Here is a 17381-nt window from a genome sequence, read left to right as displayed (position 1 = left end):
TCCGCCTCGACGTTAACCATAGTCGGCAAAAGTCTCAAGGGGAGAGCGTCCACCCACGGGTCCCCCGCCATATCAACGCTCCTTCCGTCGCCAATCAACCATTCGGTATTTGCTAAGGCAGTTGGCAGATATCTTCCAATCTCTCGCTACATGAAGGAACATCTTCGCCTACTCCGAGCCACCCCATCAGAACCCACTCGGCCGTATCTAGCCACCATAACCTGACTCCAAAACCCTTATGGCCCAAGCATAAACCGCATCGCATGGTGGGCAATGAGTGCCTCACGCCTCTCCTAGAGAGGCTGTACCCCAAGATCGTCCTTGCTGAAAGGCATGCAGACATTCTCCCAGGTCACCAAGTGCACCCTGTGCCCCCTCTATGCAAGCCCCATAAAAAAACTCCGAAGCAGTCGCTCGATCTCCGTCAGCACTATCCTCGGCACCACAGTATTAGCCATAAGATAAACAGGTACAGAGCACAGCACTGACCTGAGCAACGTCAATCTGCCTATCATAGAGAGAGACGACGCCCTCCAACTTTCCAGCCTAAACTAAAAGTCTTAACAAGAGCTCAACTATATAGCCATGAATTTTGTTCATGTCCATTGCAAAGGGGAACCTAAGTTTACATTTGGGTTATGCCTACCATGCACAATATACTTTGAGATGGATATTCATTATTTATACTGCACAATGTACTTAAATAGAGTTTTTAAGAAAAATGACTTAACCAAAACTAGAGCTTCCATCTCCAATCTTGATGGGAGTATTCAAAGTAGTGCTGCTACTTAAAATCTTCAGTATTTTGAATCTTATTTTTAGATTAACATTTTACTAGGGCCTGTTTGGTTATCTACAACTCCTATTACACATTTCTGGGGTTACATGAGGGTGGATCTATTGGATTTAGAGTTACAAATCTAATATTTGGTTTGCAGGGACTACAACAAGCAGCTTTCCAGTATTATTTACCTGTAACACAACCATTTTAAAACACCGATCGGCTCACCGATCTTACAAAAGCTACTCATCAAAGTGTTGTAGAGGAAGACATCAATGTCCCATTCCAATTCAGCACTCCTCTGCATCACAAAAGCTCTGCATCAAACCATGGATCGGACGATATCAGAAGCTAAACCAATGAAGCATGGGTGCAGAGAATGCGAGTTTAATTGGAACGGCATAGGAGGAGATTGTTCGCAGCTCCGATGATGCCAGACGGCAATGGGGGATTTGATGAGTTCTGGAGCAAATGTTGCCGGGGACGGGGAGCTTGCCAAAGAGGTAGAGGACCTCGTCGGCACCACCGGAGTGGGAAGATACAGAATGTGCAGCTTTAATTAGCTATTTAGTTTTATGGTTGCACCGAAACCAGCTCAATAAAACAGGGCATACCCATTTCTAATGTCAGAAGAAGATTAGCCAAGCTATGATAACTTTCTGCTCAGCCTTTCGAATTACAAATCACTCTTCAATAAAGGAGAATGCAAATTTTGAAAGTATCTAACACACTTCTCCATTCCAAAGTACTGCAGCTAGTTTAACATAAATAGAAACAGCAAGCAGAGTGAGAAGACTTGTGAAAAAAGAAAATTGGAAGTGCAAGTCGTCCATTGACAGAGTTCTGGTCCGCCAAAAGAAAACTGCCTCGGGCATTCAAATCAGCCTCTTATTGCATGAGGGTTTCGCAAGAAGAAAATAATTATGTAGAACTCATTGTGCATCAAAGCCCGGAAAACTCCATAAAACGGGAATAATTCTGCATCATCCAAGGAAAGCAAAATTTGTTAGCGAATTTATCAGGTGGCGGCATGCTTTGCTAATTTTAATCAATCCAGACGTGTTGTGATATACACATTTTGAGACTTGTTATCAAAATAAATTTTGCTTCATGATCAGGTTAGAAAGCTAATATGAACTTTAGAGAGTGGAGAACTAGAGTGCATGCTTGCATTTGTGTTCATTAGAGAAAAGGTCAGTATTAGATATAAAATAGGTGATTTGAAAGAAAGTTATTGCTATTATTTTGGTCTCTTGAAGGGTTATTGTTATTTGCAATTACCATATTGTTTTGGGCAAATCTGATCAAAATCACAGAGTGCAAATTAATAAAGATCAAGATATATGAGAACAGACCGTTTTATGTATTTCTCATAAACTTGAAATGATATTTCGCATCAGGCTCTCAGGGGCTGCACAGGAACAACATGCAGGCAAAGTCATTTCAAGGCAACAGACAATGCAGGCCATAACACAGTGGTGGCAACAACTTACCTGCCAGACCTGTGAACAACTCAAATTGTCCCATTGCTTGCCTTATGAACATCTCCTCTCCACTAACAACAGCAGCTCCAGCTTCTTTGGCTTCTCGCAAAAGTCTGGTCACTTTTGGCGTGTAGACCGCATCAAACACCACAGCATAATACTTCAGAGCTTGCTGCAATTTTTTTACATTTTATGTCAATCAGTAAGGTTCAGTGCACCAAATACCAAAAATTAGAGCCATGCAGTAAACAGCGGTAATATATCATACAGAGTGATATAGTTGAACTTTATATGTGCTGTCTGACAGATCATGGTCAAATAGCAACATATAGAGAGACCATTTCCAGCTCCATATAAAGTGAAAGGCATCAGACTGCCCTAAAATGCTACATATTCGTTTCCAAAGTAAAGAAAAAAATCAAGAGCAGTGCATCATAATGAGGATTTACTAAGCCGATTAGGTAATATAAAAGTAGAAAAAAGAAGGCATACTTTCAACATAAAGAAACTCATTTAGGGTGTTAGTTTTTAGCTAAGTACTAAATAAGATTTAATTAGCATGAGTATTTTTTTCTCTTTTTTTTTTTTGAGAAATAGACTTGACATCCACCTTCTGTGTACCTCGCCCCAGTGCATGTGCTGTAGAGATGGGCACCAACCAGTGGACCCAGGTCCTGGTGGCAAGATTACTGTATATGTTAGGGTAGAACCCAATCATTTTGAAGTTTAAATTTTTCCCAAGAGTTAAACCAACACTGTTAGTTGCAGAAACTTGGAAACCAAGACTTCTTAGTCATGACACAATGCTAATTGTGCGCTATCATAAATATCACAAGAGTGTCACAAACCTTAGACAGAGGGGTATCCTTAACATTTGGATGCATTCCTATAGATGTTGTGTTTGCGAGAATCATCCCCCCCTCGGGATGGAAACTTTCCAATTCAGCAAGTGTAAGAGCAAGTCCACCTATTAAGTTGGCAAGCTCTCTAGCTCGTTCTGGCAGTCAGAAAAGTACAAAATTACAAGCTGCACAGTGATCTATAGAAACATTTTTCAAAAAAATAAAACAGAATTATTGGCAAATACCATGGGATAGCGAAAAGAAACTAAAAGCCATATGCAGAATATAAATTGCAAAACATGTCTTCAAATGAAAGATTGCTAAACTCAGCAAAGACGATCCCATCATTTGCTCCTTAATTTCATACAGAAATTTCTAATTAAAGTACTCAGAACTTTAAAATTTTCTTTTACAGGGGAAAGAAAAACTGAAGAATATGCTACCCAGGCAACTTGTTAGCAACAAAGATAATATCATGGATCAAACAAGTTATGTAATTCACAGCACGTAAACAGTGAATCACATGGACTGAATAGCAAGACATGAGTCCATCTGCAAACTCTAAATGTCGGAGTAGACATAATACTTACTATTTTATAAATTATGCACTTATTTCAAGTTCTTTTCATATCTAAACAATACACTGCCAAGAAAGTTTGGAAAGATCACGAAGTTATGAGATTGAGAGTTACCATAAGTACGGTTTGCAATCACAACTCTTGCTCCCTTCTCCTTAGCACCATAAGCAAGAGCCTTGCCAGCGCCACCAGCACCTATGACAACAAAAAGTTTTCCAGCAAGGGGCGAAACAGCTGCATCCTTTGCCCGTGAACCTGTTGAAAGTTATACCAAACACTTGAATGGAACTACAGAACTCAAAATACAAGCATCTATTTCATTTAGATAAATCTTTAAACCAAAAGCTATTGAATATGCAATGCACCTCTTATCCCATCTTCAATGGCAGAAATTGCACCAATATAGTCAGTGTTGTGACCGACTAATTTTCCATCAGCTGGCCTCCTAACGATTGTATTTACGGCTCCTATAGACTGTAAAGATACAGAGAAGACATAATGATATAGATCTTGAATTTTTAATATTATAACACTTTTAAATCTTGTGATGGCTAAAAAAGCCCTATAGAACTGACTGAAAGAATGTTCTGATTTTATCATTTACCTTTGCAATGGGATCAATCTCATCACAACATGTAACCGCAGCCTCCTTGTGGGGAATTGTACAACTGCAACCCAGGTCAAAAAAAGGAATGTCTAACAGTTTAGAGAGAGTTGTCCAGATGATCATCATAACTAAGGTTTTCAAAAAGACTACCATTTCGTTGTCTCAAGAAAAACAATGAACCTATAAAATTCAGAAGTACAGTAAATGGGGCAGATAAAGAACATGTAGACTAATATTTGCAGAATGACTATCGAAAAGAATAATTTCTTACAAAATGGCATACCAACATTTCCATAATGCCATAACCATCCAATAATCAATGGATCATATGTTAATCTGGGTGGACCATACACATGACTAACCTGATAATCTATTTATTTTCAGTGAGTGCCCTATAGAAAATATTAAGGTAAGGTAGAAATTTACCCTTTTTTTTAAATTCTCCAATTACAATTGAGGGGCATTATTCCACATGAAATGAATAGGTGACAGTAGAAGTTCACACAGTTAACATATTCCTATCCCTCCTTTGGTTGGCGCCTGCTATCTTATGTGTACTTGCATGGAACCATTTAAGAGAGGGAGATCCATCTTCTTTTTTGAGAAATTTAGGTCCATCAACAAGATGCAGTATTTTACCAGTTCAAGAGATGACCAGTGTCCTATTCCCGTACCAGTCCTGTTTTCCTGTCGGAAAGGTATTGTATCGGAAGTACTATACTGAAGTGGTGATGTCTAAATCCTTGCTTTGGTGACATTTGATTTATAGGTTACCAAAAAACCCTAAACTAAAGGAGAGTCAGGCAGAGCTTCAAGATGCATAAAACTAGTGACAAAAGCAGCAGTACATAGAAAACAGGATTTGCCTAAGATGCTCGGGCTACTTAGATAAAGGGAGTGACTTGTTTTACAATGGTACACATAATGCTAGAATACATTACAAGACAAATGTAGGTCCACCAGATCAGAAGCCTGGAATCATGAGAATACTAATGAAGTGTTGCCAAATTGGTTCAGAACTGTACACCTCCTGGTTAGAGAACATGATATAGGTTCACCAACATGTGTAGTTTAAGATAAACAGAAAAATATCTCCATATTATGAAGACAATCAACTCTAGTACTGTGATCAACATCAGAGAACCCCCTAACATTTGATGCTCCTCAGGGTGAACTTTAAGGATTTCTTAAAAAATACAGTATTGAAGTAGCTATAAATAAAATACATTGGTAAGACTAAACATCACTAACACACATCCACTGTCTACTAAGCTTTCTTTAAGAACAAGACGTACCTGAACCCGGCAAAGTCTGGAGAACAGTAGGCACTGAGAAAATTGGCAAGGTCATCCACCAAAAGTGGTACATAAACTGCATTGAAACCAACAGACTTAAATGCGGCATTATGTAGAATAGGACTTTTACTGTGGCCTACTGGCTTTCCAACAATCCCATAAACTTTTGTGTCTGCTCTGATCTTTCTGATATTGTAGACATTCCTCAAGTCTGATATAGTTGGCTGCCCAGGAGCCGATTCTTTTCCCGCATCAAGTGTGCCAAAAGTAAGATATCCACCGAACTTGGGGCAAAGCAACCGAGAGATCACACCCCGCTCACCCATAACCAATCCTATCATTGGGACCTGCTTTTCCTATCCATTAGTCAAATGCAGTATAACTCAAAAATAGGTTTGATGCTATAGCAATAAAAAAAATTTCTGGATCTGTAGCTAGTAACAAGTAACTTACAATAGTTAGTTCAAGTAGGAAAAAGTTCTGATTTAGAAAAAAATAAAGAAAACAAGATGAGGTTCTAGCAGAAGCTTCTAAATCGTAACTTATGACTTTCCATTATTATCATGAGGTCTTATTTTTCTATTCAATTACCCATACTGGTGATATTAATCTAAGAGTTGATTAGTCCCTGTCTGGGGAACAAAATTAATATCTCTATGAGTCTCATTGTTTCAAGTCTACTTCGCATAATTAAAAGGTCCACCTTTACCTAAAATAAGTTATAACTATATTGGTTTTTTTCCCATGCCATTTACTACATTTCATTATATATACATTGATAAAGTCACTTAGGTTGAAATTAAAAAAAATCACCTAAACTGTACTTCTAATCCAACAATGCCTGTGCCATCTTCGATCATCCAAGAGCTAAGACCTCATTAAACAATAAGACTCGTCTGAATACAAATTTCACATGAAAGAACTATAATAGCTTACTCCTTAACCATTAACTCACAAGTTAAGAGGTCCCATTTTGTGGTTGGCCACTACAGGCACAAATGAGAAGGAATGCAATGTGCACCTGCATGCATATAAAGGAAACGAAAAATTCCTGAAATCAACTTTTTATCTAACATAGTGTACAAGATTAATATCTTGTAACTCAAAAAAGTGTATGTTGATCCACACATCATTGTTAGTTGAAAAGGTTCTCTCTCTCTCTCTCTCTCTCTCTCTCTCTCTCTCTCTCTCTCTCTCTGTGTGTATCTCTCTCTCACAGACACACACACACACACACACACACACACACGCACGCACGCACTCCCACAAACACATTAACTAGAAAGAAAATAAAACAGCTATACATACACATAATACAAACAACACAAAATATGTCTTTGATGGAGTGATGAATTGATCATCAAAAGTAAAGGTGGACAGAGTCATCGCTATTTGAAAAGAAAAATGCTCTAAAACATATATAACTGCAAATACCTATTAAACTTCAACTTCTCAAAGTAACCAGATAATATTAATCACTCACTTGACAATGGACGATCACTTGAAACATTCGTGTCACATCAACAATGTCCACAGCAGTTGTTGCAATCTTCACAATGTCAGCTCCAACGGCTTGTATTCTTGCCACAAGGCTACCAAGCTCCTCACTGGATGGAGTGCTCTGATAGTTATGAGAAGAAACAATGAGCTTAAAGTTCTCTGGTTTTTTTCCAGATATGAGTCTCACAAACTCCTCAGCCACCTGCAATTGAGAAGTGTCCAAGAACATGTCAAGAAAAGCAAACAAATCGATGGCTTAAAAAAAATCCAGAGAAACCAATCTATGCATAAACTGAGACCAAATCAGTTGGTTTCAATGGTTTAATTGGTAAATATCACTTCTAGCAACTACAGAATTCTTCCTGATAAATCATGTCTGTTACTAGTCTTAAACTAGAAGATTGTTTTTCTTTCAGTAGCTGTTGAAAATAAATAGCAAGAAATGTACCCTGCTAGAGTATTCTATTCTACATAAAGCATATATGTCTTCAGTAACTTGTTATTATAAGCACACTTTGGGTTGTACATGGTTTTTTTTGTAAATAGAGTCTAAAGTCTATATCAATATAACAACTTGGGTCCAAAATCATGTTCCTTCTTCTGCTTCATACCAGCTAAGAAGAGAGTATGTTCACTATAACAGCTGCTCCTCAGGTTTCATGTTGTTTGAGTACAGGTACTTGTCTTCTTGAAGTAGGAATACCATTGAAGTCTTGGAGACATTGTGGAGCTCAACAATCACCAGTATACTGACTATTGAAAGCATTGATTTTAATAATTGTGTCGTGTTAGGTATCACTTGCCTTCACCTACAACTTTGTCTAATGGTGATTGAATTAAAATGACCAATTATTAGCTGATGATGAAAATGTCCCTTGATTCCAAAGGATACATTAGATTTGTACACAGTTTTCGGATAGGAGACAGAATATGATTATCATTGATAAAATTGAAGCCAAGATTGCTTGAATCATGTGCTGCATCATCTTGATGATGAATAATGCAGCAGATTATTTGAAGTCATCCAACTTCAATCTCAGACATATTTCTCCTTAAGGCGACCAATAAAAGGTCCCTTCGGACCATTCCCATTTTGCAATCACCCCCAAGGACTTGTATCAACTTTTATTGTCGACTGTGTGATTGCAACCTCCCATTCTCTTATCCTTTTTCTTTTCCTTATCTTCTTTCCTCTGATTATTTGCTCCTTACTATACCATTCCTCTCCTTCTCCTTCTACTATTCTGTTTTCTTTGTTGTTTACTTTTTTGATTAATAACTAAGATCACATCTAATAATGTTTGGACTTATTCTCAACCTTTTTTGCACTAATTTGATCCGTTCAGAATTCTAGAAGCCTTAGCATCAATTATTAACCCAGATAACCCCATTTGCCTTGTTCCGGTTCATTATTTTCACTAGAAAATTTAGATATCAATATAGAGCGACACTTACTAGAAAATCTGTGAAGATATGTTTTCAAATTTCCCTTCACAAGCCTTTTCACTATTCATAGAACCCTAAAGGCTATTCCTATTTCCACTTACTAATCCTAGAATTCATTGGAATACCTGCTACCTCTCTATCTTCTCCCTAGTATCGTGACCAATTCCTTTCTATCAAGATGTCTGTTGCTGGATGCCATCCCTCAAATACTCCTTTAATTGCTAAATCTTTCTATTTAAGGTCCACCACTGTACCTACGCAGCCCTGAGAACCACTGATACCCTGCCTCCCTAGAAACAACATGCCACAGGGCATTACGCATACCACAAGCCTTATGCAGTTCCTCATGTTCATATCCCATGCCTCAAAACACATCCCCCGCCGAGGTTTAGAATACATTCTTCCCATGCTTTAAAAAAGAAATATCACATAATTGACCATGTTACCCTAAGTTTGTGCTTGATTTCATCACTAAAGCAATGCAAAGTATACAATGAAATATAAAGAAGATGATTTTTTTATTAATTATCATAGAAATTAATATTCCAAAGAAGAAGGATAAGGATGTTTAAAGATGGCAAAAGCATGAAAGGATGTGTTTCCGCAAAGAACAACTGAAGTTCTAAATTAGATTGGATTGCCACACATATCACCCAAACAAAAGACAAAATCTTGATTGTAGAAAATAAACAGTATTTTTATTCACTTTTCATATATTTGACCACCAAAACAATCAATGAATAAAGCTGATCATTCAGCTAGCATTAAGGATAATCATCGCCGACTTGATGCAATTGCACAGAACATGTTATAGCAGTCCTTCATAAACCAACCTTAAGTTCAATATCAACATATTCAGCTCCTAAATCCATTGCAAAGCGAAGTGCCTCAAACCGCTGGTTGTCATCACCTTCGTATTCACCTCCCTCCCACTTTGGTCTATTAAGACATTAGAGGTCAAAAGTAAAACATGTAAGCACGACATAATCCAAAATACCTAACATCATTAAACAAAAAAAGAAAAGAACATGAAAGAGTGAAGATAGAGATATTTTGAAGAAAAAGCCTCAGCTTCAGTTATTGATTTCTTCAGTCATTTCAAGATGCATAAGACCAAAATGTTGCTTTACATCAAATTGATGACTAATAATAAGCATGATATTGCTACTAATTGTCCATTCCATGGTGATGTTGGTACGGTCAACTTGCAACCAGATTCTATGGGAACCATACCAAGCTTTTAAATATTATGGGACGGCAAGGTGTCCCACCATCCAAGTGCCAGGATACGGGACAAGTCGGCAAGTGGACCAGGATAGGACGGGACATCCACTGTCTAGAGTGTCGATATGCTAGGTGTCCTGTTCCACGAAAAAGGGGGACGTGCCACCCCAAGGTATTTGAAACCTTGAACCATAAAACAAGCATCACATATCAAAATGCTGCTATACTTTCTTCATACCTTAACCATGGGTTTGGTTGAGCTCATGAGAGAGAGGATGGATGAGGTTGAAAGGATGGATAGCCTCCATCTACCGTTTAGTTTAAAAAATCTTAGTAATGATGGATGAAATGGAGGGATTGCTCGTCCATCCTGCCCACCAATTTGCATCCTCCCAAATTGGGAGAAAAAATGTTTTACCAAATATCATCTACTCTCCCGTTCATTCATCCTATACCAAACAATGGTGGGAATCATTCCCATCTATCCTTCCATATTTCGCCAAACACACGGGAGGATGGATGAAAGACCCATTCATCCTTTCCTCATCCATCCTTCCTCCCCTGTCCGTCCCCCCCCCCCCCCAAAAAAAAAAGCATCCTTGGCACCAAACAGAGGGTAAGTGACTCATGGAGCATAGATTTTTATAAACTACATTTCTGCTCTCACAAGAGATCACAGTTCATCAAGCGTCTATAACATTACCTACTCCCCTTAAATAAAGTGATAAACAACAGCAAAAATTCCCCCACTGCAAGAAGAAAGAGTACCTAATCTTCAGTTGTGGACACAACAAATTTATAAAAACCACTCCCATTCTCACCCATCAGATACATTATCAATGCAAAGGAAACCATAGAATCATTATTTTTCCTTGTTATTTAAATCTTGCATCGTTGACTAATATAAGAAAGTTGAGGATGAAAATAGGGAGGTCTAAATAACCAAAATAGTGGAAATTAGTACGATTCCTTCGTAATTGCTAATGGGCAAAGAAGCAAGCAACCAAACTCAAAGATGACATTTCAGATAGAATAAGCAGATAAAATATGTCCTCTTCATATCTTCTATCTTTCAAGCAAAGAAGACAATTGCACATACCTGCATTCTAACATCTAAAGAATCAAAGGGCATCTAGGCTGTCACAGGATTCAGTTACAATGATACATAGACATGGAGAAGATTAAGATTTTTTTTTTTTTGGAGAAAAGAGGGTAACATAACTGAAAGGCATAATGTAGTGGATCTACTGTTAACAAAAAAAACGAATGGGCTCTTCAAAAACACTCGGATGCAGCAAGGGGATTCCTAGATCACTTGCAGCTGCTGCTTTCTCAACACGAATTGATTAACCAATTGCCCAAAATCTTTCCTTTCCCTTCGAACTCCACATAAAGAAGAGACTAGTGACAGAATCTAAAGGATGGTTTTAAAAGAAAAACGTTAAAAAAATTCTTCCTTGTTCACCAACTCTTCTAATTCCAAAATAACAAAAGACTAATGAATAACTCGCAAAAAATGGAGCATCTAAGAAGAGACGTATCAAACCCAACAACTATTTCGCACTGAATCAGATGAAAAGATTGGGTGTTGGGGGTGAATAGAGGGGAGAAATCATTGGCATAAAACGCACCGGTAGGTGACGAGAGCAGGCAGCGGGCGGCCTTTGAGCAAGAACTCGAGGTCCACCCGGGGACGGAAGGCGGAGAGGTGGTCGAGGCGGATCTCGACGACGTCGGCGCCGGCGGCCTTCGCCGCCGCCATATCCGCCGCCATCTGCTCCACCGTCTTCGCCACCAGCGGCACGCACAGCAGCGTCGACCCCTCCATCGCCATCTCCCTCTCCCTCTCTCCCTCTCTCTCTCACAGAGGAAGCAAGGAATAAAAGGAAGCGGACCGGGATGGCTCGGGGGTAGGTGGCCGAGGGTAGAGCCGTGAAGATCGGATCCGTTGGATCGACATCGGACGGATGTGGACTGGGGAGTCCGTGTGAGAGTTGACTCCTGCCGTTGGCCGGTGGATCGGCATGACGGATGTGGAAAATGACATTTTGGATGAACATGGACATTTTTTTTGGTCCTAAGTACATGGACATTTTGGACCTTTGGTAAACCAATAATGGAAAGGTAATGTCCCGACCGTCACCTACGCTGTTGACTAAAATAATCGCAGCAAAACCTCTCCCTTAAAATAGTGTAATTCATGGAGCATAAGCATAACCCCAAGGGGAGTTGACTAATATTTATTTTGATTAAAAAATAAAATCAATAGAAATAATCTATTAAATAATTTTATTATATAAATCTAAAATATAATAATATATTTCTACTATAGTTTAAAATCGTCATCAAATAATAATAATATATTATAATATAGTATATAATATATATAATTAATATAATATACTAATGGTATATTAATATACCAATTTTTTTATTGTCCTAAAAGTTTTTTTTTTTGAAATTTTAGCCCAAGATCTTCTCATTGGAGTGATCTTAGATTTCTGACATTAAAGATGGATATCTCATTAGATGGTCATTTGACGAGTAGAGATGATTTAAGATTATTGCCATATAGGATCACTATGGTGCAATCAAATAAGATGATCTTGTTGTCTCCAACCATATTAATCTTGATCTTGAGTAGTTACCTCATAATAAACATCCCCATAAAAGACTAGGTAATCTCAAAAAGGATCAAAAGAAAATTGCAAACAAAATCCTACATCCCATTGACTGAGTGGATAAGCCTAAAACCCTAAGAAGGAAATCGCGAATACCAACCAATTCTAGAAACAAGGAATCCCTCAAAGAAATGCCCAAAGGCAATAATAGAGCAAGCGAACCACGTAACCACCCTTAGCCCCAAGCGAGATGAAATAGAGAGAAAAGGGGACGAATGAAAAACCAATAACACAAAAGAAAAAAACCTAACACAAAGTAGAAGGGTACTTCGACAGGCCAGAGAAAGAGCTCCACCGCAGACGACAATGCCACCACCCAGAAACCTAAGTGGGTGGCAGAAGAGAGGACGAGGAGGAGGGGGACTTTTAGAAACTTAGAACTAGAGAAAGTTTGAGAGAGAGAGAGGGGGGGACTTACTCCCTGGCACTGGTGGAGGCTGCAGGAGGGGGAATGGGAGTAAGTAGGGGTACAAATGGGTCGGGTTGACCCATGACCCACCCCGACCCAATTAAATCTTATCTAACCTATTTTAAAGGATCCGTGAGGACGGATTGGGTTCTATAATTGGATCCGTTCTATTTTTGAGGTTGGCTCTAGGTTTTCTGAATTCTGACCCGATTCGATCCGATTCATTTAAAATTTGAATAATTTTGAATTTTCAACCCTACAATCTAGCCTGACTCAACTCGAATCTGCAAAATTATTTGGGCCCACGGGCCGCATGGTGCAAGCCAAATAGGTTAGCTGGGTGCTTAATGTTAAGGCCCGACCCAAAGCTCTGTGACTCACTGACTCTTTAAGAGTTAAGTTTTAACTCTTTTAAGTCTTTGGTCTCCACTTTCTACCATTTCGAATTGCCGACTTAATACAAAGTCTACATTTTTTCAGAGGAAGAAAAGAACATCCCCGTCTTCGATCCTTCTTTCATCCCCTCCTCATCGAACCCCACCTGCTGTCGTCCTCCCCACTGCCGGTTGTCTTCTTTGCTGAAGCCGACGCCCCAGGTGACGCTCCCCCCTCCCCCACTCTATTTGTCTCTCACCTCCCCTTGCCTCTTGTCTTCCGCACCACCCCTTTTCTCCCTCCACTATTTCGTTCTCTCTCTATCGTCCTTCACCGTCTTTTCCTTCCCGATGGAGGCATCGTGTACCACGCGAATCTTGGTCCTCCTCCGCCCACAAATCCTTCTCCTCGCTGCCCTCCCCCTCCCTTTCTCCCCATGCCCACTTTTTTTTATTTCACTATAGCCTTTTTTCTCTTAACCTATAGTTTAAGTACTTGTTTGATGCATTGTTAGGTTATAACTTGTCTTACTTGACTTCCAAGAAAGTTCTTTCTTGGTTAAATTAACTCACAATGGTTAGATTTGTTTCCTCAAGACCGTTGCTTTATGTGATTACATGCATTTTCTGGTTTTTATTTAGCTAATTTACCAAAAATCCACTTTACAAAAAAATATAACTGATGGATTATTTCTCTCAAGTGTATTATTTTTCTCTTGGACAGTGCCCTTTTAACTTTGGTTGAACAAGCTTTAATGGATTAAGGCCCTGTTTGGAGGAGCTGTTGGCAGTAGAGCTGTTGGAAGTAGAGCTGTTAGAAGTAGAGCTGTTGGAAGTAGAGCTTTTATAAAAAGCTGTTTGCTGTTTGGTAACTATATTTCTAAAGTGCTGTGGCACTTTAACATTTGTTTGGTAAACAAACTGAGAAAGTACTTTTGTATGACAAAATGATCATAAAGGACATTACTAGTATTATACAATAGTGCATAATAAAATATAATATATATTAATACATAAATATATGATATAGTATAATATTAATGTAATGTAACATAATATTATTATAATATAGTACTATAACATTGTATACTATAGGATAATAATTTAATATAATATTAAATTATTTAACATAACATAATATTATATTATATTATATTTATAGTATAATACAATAATAAATGTATAAAATATTATAATTATTAGTATAAATTAATTTTTTACTCTTTTGATGACCATTTATTTCTCTAACAAATTTTCTAGCTAGGTGAAAAAATTTGTTAAATAATTACTAATATTTTTATTTATTTATTTATTATTTTATTTCATTGAAATATATTTATTTATTATTTTATTTATTTATTTATTCATTCATTTATATACATATTTATTTATTTATTTATTTTCTTATTTTCTTTTTCTTTCCTTTTCTTTTTTTCTTCTCTTTTTTTTTCTTTCCTTTTCTTCTTTTTTTTTCTTTTCTTTTTTCTTCTCTTCTTCTCCTTCCTTCCTCTCTTTCCTTCTTCTCCTTTCTTCTTCTCCCGCGAAGCCGGCGGCGCCGGAAGGGGGGCCGGGCCGCGGCGGCCGCGGGAGGGGGCTGGGACGGCGGGCCTCGACGGCCGCGGGGGGAGGGGGGCTCGGGAGGGGGCCGGGACGGTGGGCCCCGACGGCCGCGGGGGGAGGGGGGCTCGGGAGGGGGCCGGGACGGCGGGCCTCGACGACCGCGGGGGGAGGGGGGCTCGGGAGGGGGCCGGGACGGTGTGCCGCGGCGACCGCAGGGGAGGGGGAGCTCGGGAGGGGGCCAGGACGGCGTGCCGCGGCGACCGCGGGGGAGGAGGGCTCGGGAGGGGGCCGGGACGGCGTGCCGCGGGGACCGCGGGGGAGGGGGGGCCTCGGGAGGGGGCCAAGATGGCAGGCCGGCCGGGGAGGCAGCGCCATGGCGGCCCCTTCCTCCCCTTCCTTTTTTTTTTGCCGTGTGGTGGGTCGCAACGGCCGAGGCGACAGGCCGCAGCGGCGGCTGGGGAGCGCGGCCACGGGTGGCCGGTGTGGTGGCTACCTCCCAAAAAAAAAAAAAAGTAGGAGGGCCGGCGACATTGAGGAGAAGGAGATAGAGAGGGAGAGAGAGAGGGGGGATGGTGAGAGAGAAAGAGGCGGTGGGATTAAGATTTTTGGGAGGAAAAAGAAACTTTTAAATGGGGATATTTTGGTCAAAAATACAGCTTCCCGACAAAGCTGAAAACAGCGTTTTCGGAAAGCTCCAAAATTGAGCTTCTGCGAAAAAGCTGTTTTCAGCTTCCCGCAAAAGCTGAAACAGCTTCTTGGAAATTTTACCAAACACACTTTTTTTACCTAAAAGTACTTTTGGAGGGCCAGAAAGTGGTTTGTGGCCCTCCAAAAGCTCCCCCAAACAGGGCCTAAGTGATGCTAGGATGCTACAAAAATCAATTGATTTGGTAAATTCATCAAACTTTGATAGTTCTTTGATGAACCAGATCTGAACAAACAGATCCGACCCAGACCCGGGCTCGAACTGGATCCGAATGACCCGTTGGGCCAAAAATTGTAGCTGTGGACCCGACCAATTTCTAGTGGGTTGGATCTGGGTCTAAAATTAGAATCCGAATAAGAAACCAGGTTAGGTCAGGATTACTCATGCCTGATCTGACCTGACCTATTTGCACCCTAGGAGAAAGAGAGAGAGAGAGAGCCGGAGAAGGGAAGCATCCGTCCGGGGTAAAATTCGGTGGCCCACGCATACCCAGCGGGAAATAAAAAGAAAGGGTAAGTTTTGGGGAATGTAAAATTAGAAATGAAAGAGAGAAAACAATGCATGACTGACATTTGGCACGTTTCGATGCATGTGATGTTGCATGGACGATTAGGATTGTATTCGAAAGTACTTTCTCCAATTTTTTAATAATAATGGCTAAAAATTGTACTTCACGATATTTGCATATCTATAAAAAGGAGAGAGTAATAGCGCTCAAGAGAAGAGTCTAGAAGTTTGAGAGTTCTTGTAAGAGGTAATAGGCATATGGAATGCATGCGAGAGAAAAATATCATGCAAACTGGTCGATAGTGCTAGAAGCTTGTAAAATTCTATTAAAGGAAAATAATAGAATTTGGAGTTTAGAAGATTAAGAGTATTTGGAGGGCTACCCCTAATTATATATTGCTCATCACCTACAAATCATTCTATTAAAGGAAAATAGTAGTATAGTAATTTTGTAATATTTTTAAAAAATAGAATCAAAATTGGGTCCGTGCTCTATGCTAGAAGATTTATTATAATAGCAGAGATAGAATGTGTTATTCGAATAATATTTTTTTGATGGTCATTAATGAATCATCTACGAGCCGAGATCCTATCTAGTTTAGGATTTAACTAGAGAGATTCGATGACCGGTGATCCATGTATTTTGGAACAACTTGGTGATTGAGTGAGTCCCATGAGACATATATCCTATATTATCATTATTAAACCACTAGCTACTTCACAATATTCAAATGGCTTATAATTGGGAACCGAGTCTTTCTTGATCAATCATAAATTAAAGAGGACAGTAATTCATCTTTGGCGGCTCCAAAGATTTATAAAAAGAAAAGAAAACAAATTATACACTTCTATGGGCTCAAGTACATATGGTATTGATTCTGCCTCCTAAAAGTTTTCATAAAAGAAGAACCAGAAGCTAGTTTTTTAACTTTTACTAAAAAGTAATTTTTTTTAAAGAAAATTCTTCTTGTAGAAGCATATTTCATATATTATTATCAATATTATATTTTCTACCCTTTTGTTGAAAATCTAACATCTTTTCTCCAATCTCCCTTCTTTTCTTTTTCTTTTCCTTTTTCTTTTAGCTTTTCATCGTACCCAATTGACTTTCATCTGTCTTTCAAAAATGTTTTTCTTGGCTAAAGCATTAGTTGTATCATTGTTCTTAATCTGATTATTTAATAGCTTTTAAGCAGTTTGTATGGTAGCCATTAGCAAAAAAGCAATTGTTGGAATCCCTATATTTCTTAGATATAATGGGATGGCAAAGTAACCTCTCAAATATTTTGGTTGTATCAATGTGTGAGTATATACATGCATGTGAAAATATTTTAATATTTACTTTTTCTTGTGTATCCTAAATAAGAATTTCAATATTATCCATAAA

At 39.0% G+C, this 17381-nt stretch overlaps 1 protein-coding gene across 2 annotated transcripts; it reads right to left on the bottom strand.

Annotated features, from left to right (window-relative positions):
- Positions 1–1376: 1376 nt before the first annotated feature.
- Positions 1377–11775, bottom strand: LOC103724301 (bifunctional 3-dehydroquinate dehydratase/shikimate dehydrogenase, chloroplastic). 2 transcript variants are annotated; one of them, XM_008815519.4, is made up of 11 exons: positions 11389–11775; positions 9367–9472; positions 7071–7289; positions 5588–5943; positions 4290–4353; positions 4051–4159; positions 3800–3940; positions 3114–3262; positions 2275–2437; positions 2137–2192; positions 1377–1759 (listed from the first exon to the last, which is right to left on the bottom strand). In XM_008815519.4, exons 1-10 carry the CDS (start codon positions 11589–11591, stop codon positions 2152–2154), a joined length of 1551 nt encoding a protein of 516 aa, XP_008813741.1. In that variant the 5' UTR covers positions 11592–11775; the 3' UTR covers positions 1377–1759; positions 2137–2151. The 2 variants fall into 2 exon arrangements, with proteins under 2 accessions (XP_008813741.1, XP_008813742.1); XM_008815520.4 differs by having other exon boundaries at positions 5588–5934; positions 11389–11774.
- Between the last annotated feature and the right edge of the window lie 5606 nt (positions 11776–17381).

The sequence above is a fragment of the Phoenix dactylifera genome, chromosome 1, assembly GCF_009389715.1.
Source record: "Phoenix dactylifera cultivar Barhee BC4 chromosome 1, palm_55x_up_171113_PBpolish2nd_filt_p, whole genome shotgun sequence".
In the NCBI taxonomy this organism is placed as follows: Eukaryota; Viridiplantae; Streptophyta; class Magnoliopsida; order Arecales; family Arecaceae; genus Phoenix; species Phoenix dactylifera.
This window is presented reverse-complemented; position numbering and strand designations above follow the sequence as displayed.

Excerpts from the sequence above, each read along its gene's own strand:
- LOC103724301 (XM_008815519.4), bottom strand. The coding sequence starts at position 11,591 with ATGGCGATGGAGGGGTCGACGCTGCTGTGCGTGCCGCTGGTGGCGAAG. Across the intron at positions 9,473-11,388 it reads CCTGCTCTCGTCACCTACCG|ACCAAAGTGGGAGGGAGGTG; the intron begins GTGCGTTTTATG and ends ATGTCTTAATAG. Across the intron at positions 3,263-3,799 it reads GATTGCAAACCGTACTTATG|AACGAGCTAGAGAGCTTGCC; the intron begins GTAACTCTCAAT and ends TCTGACTGCCAG.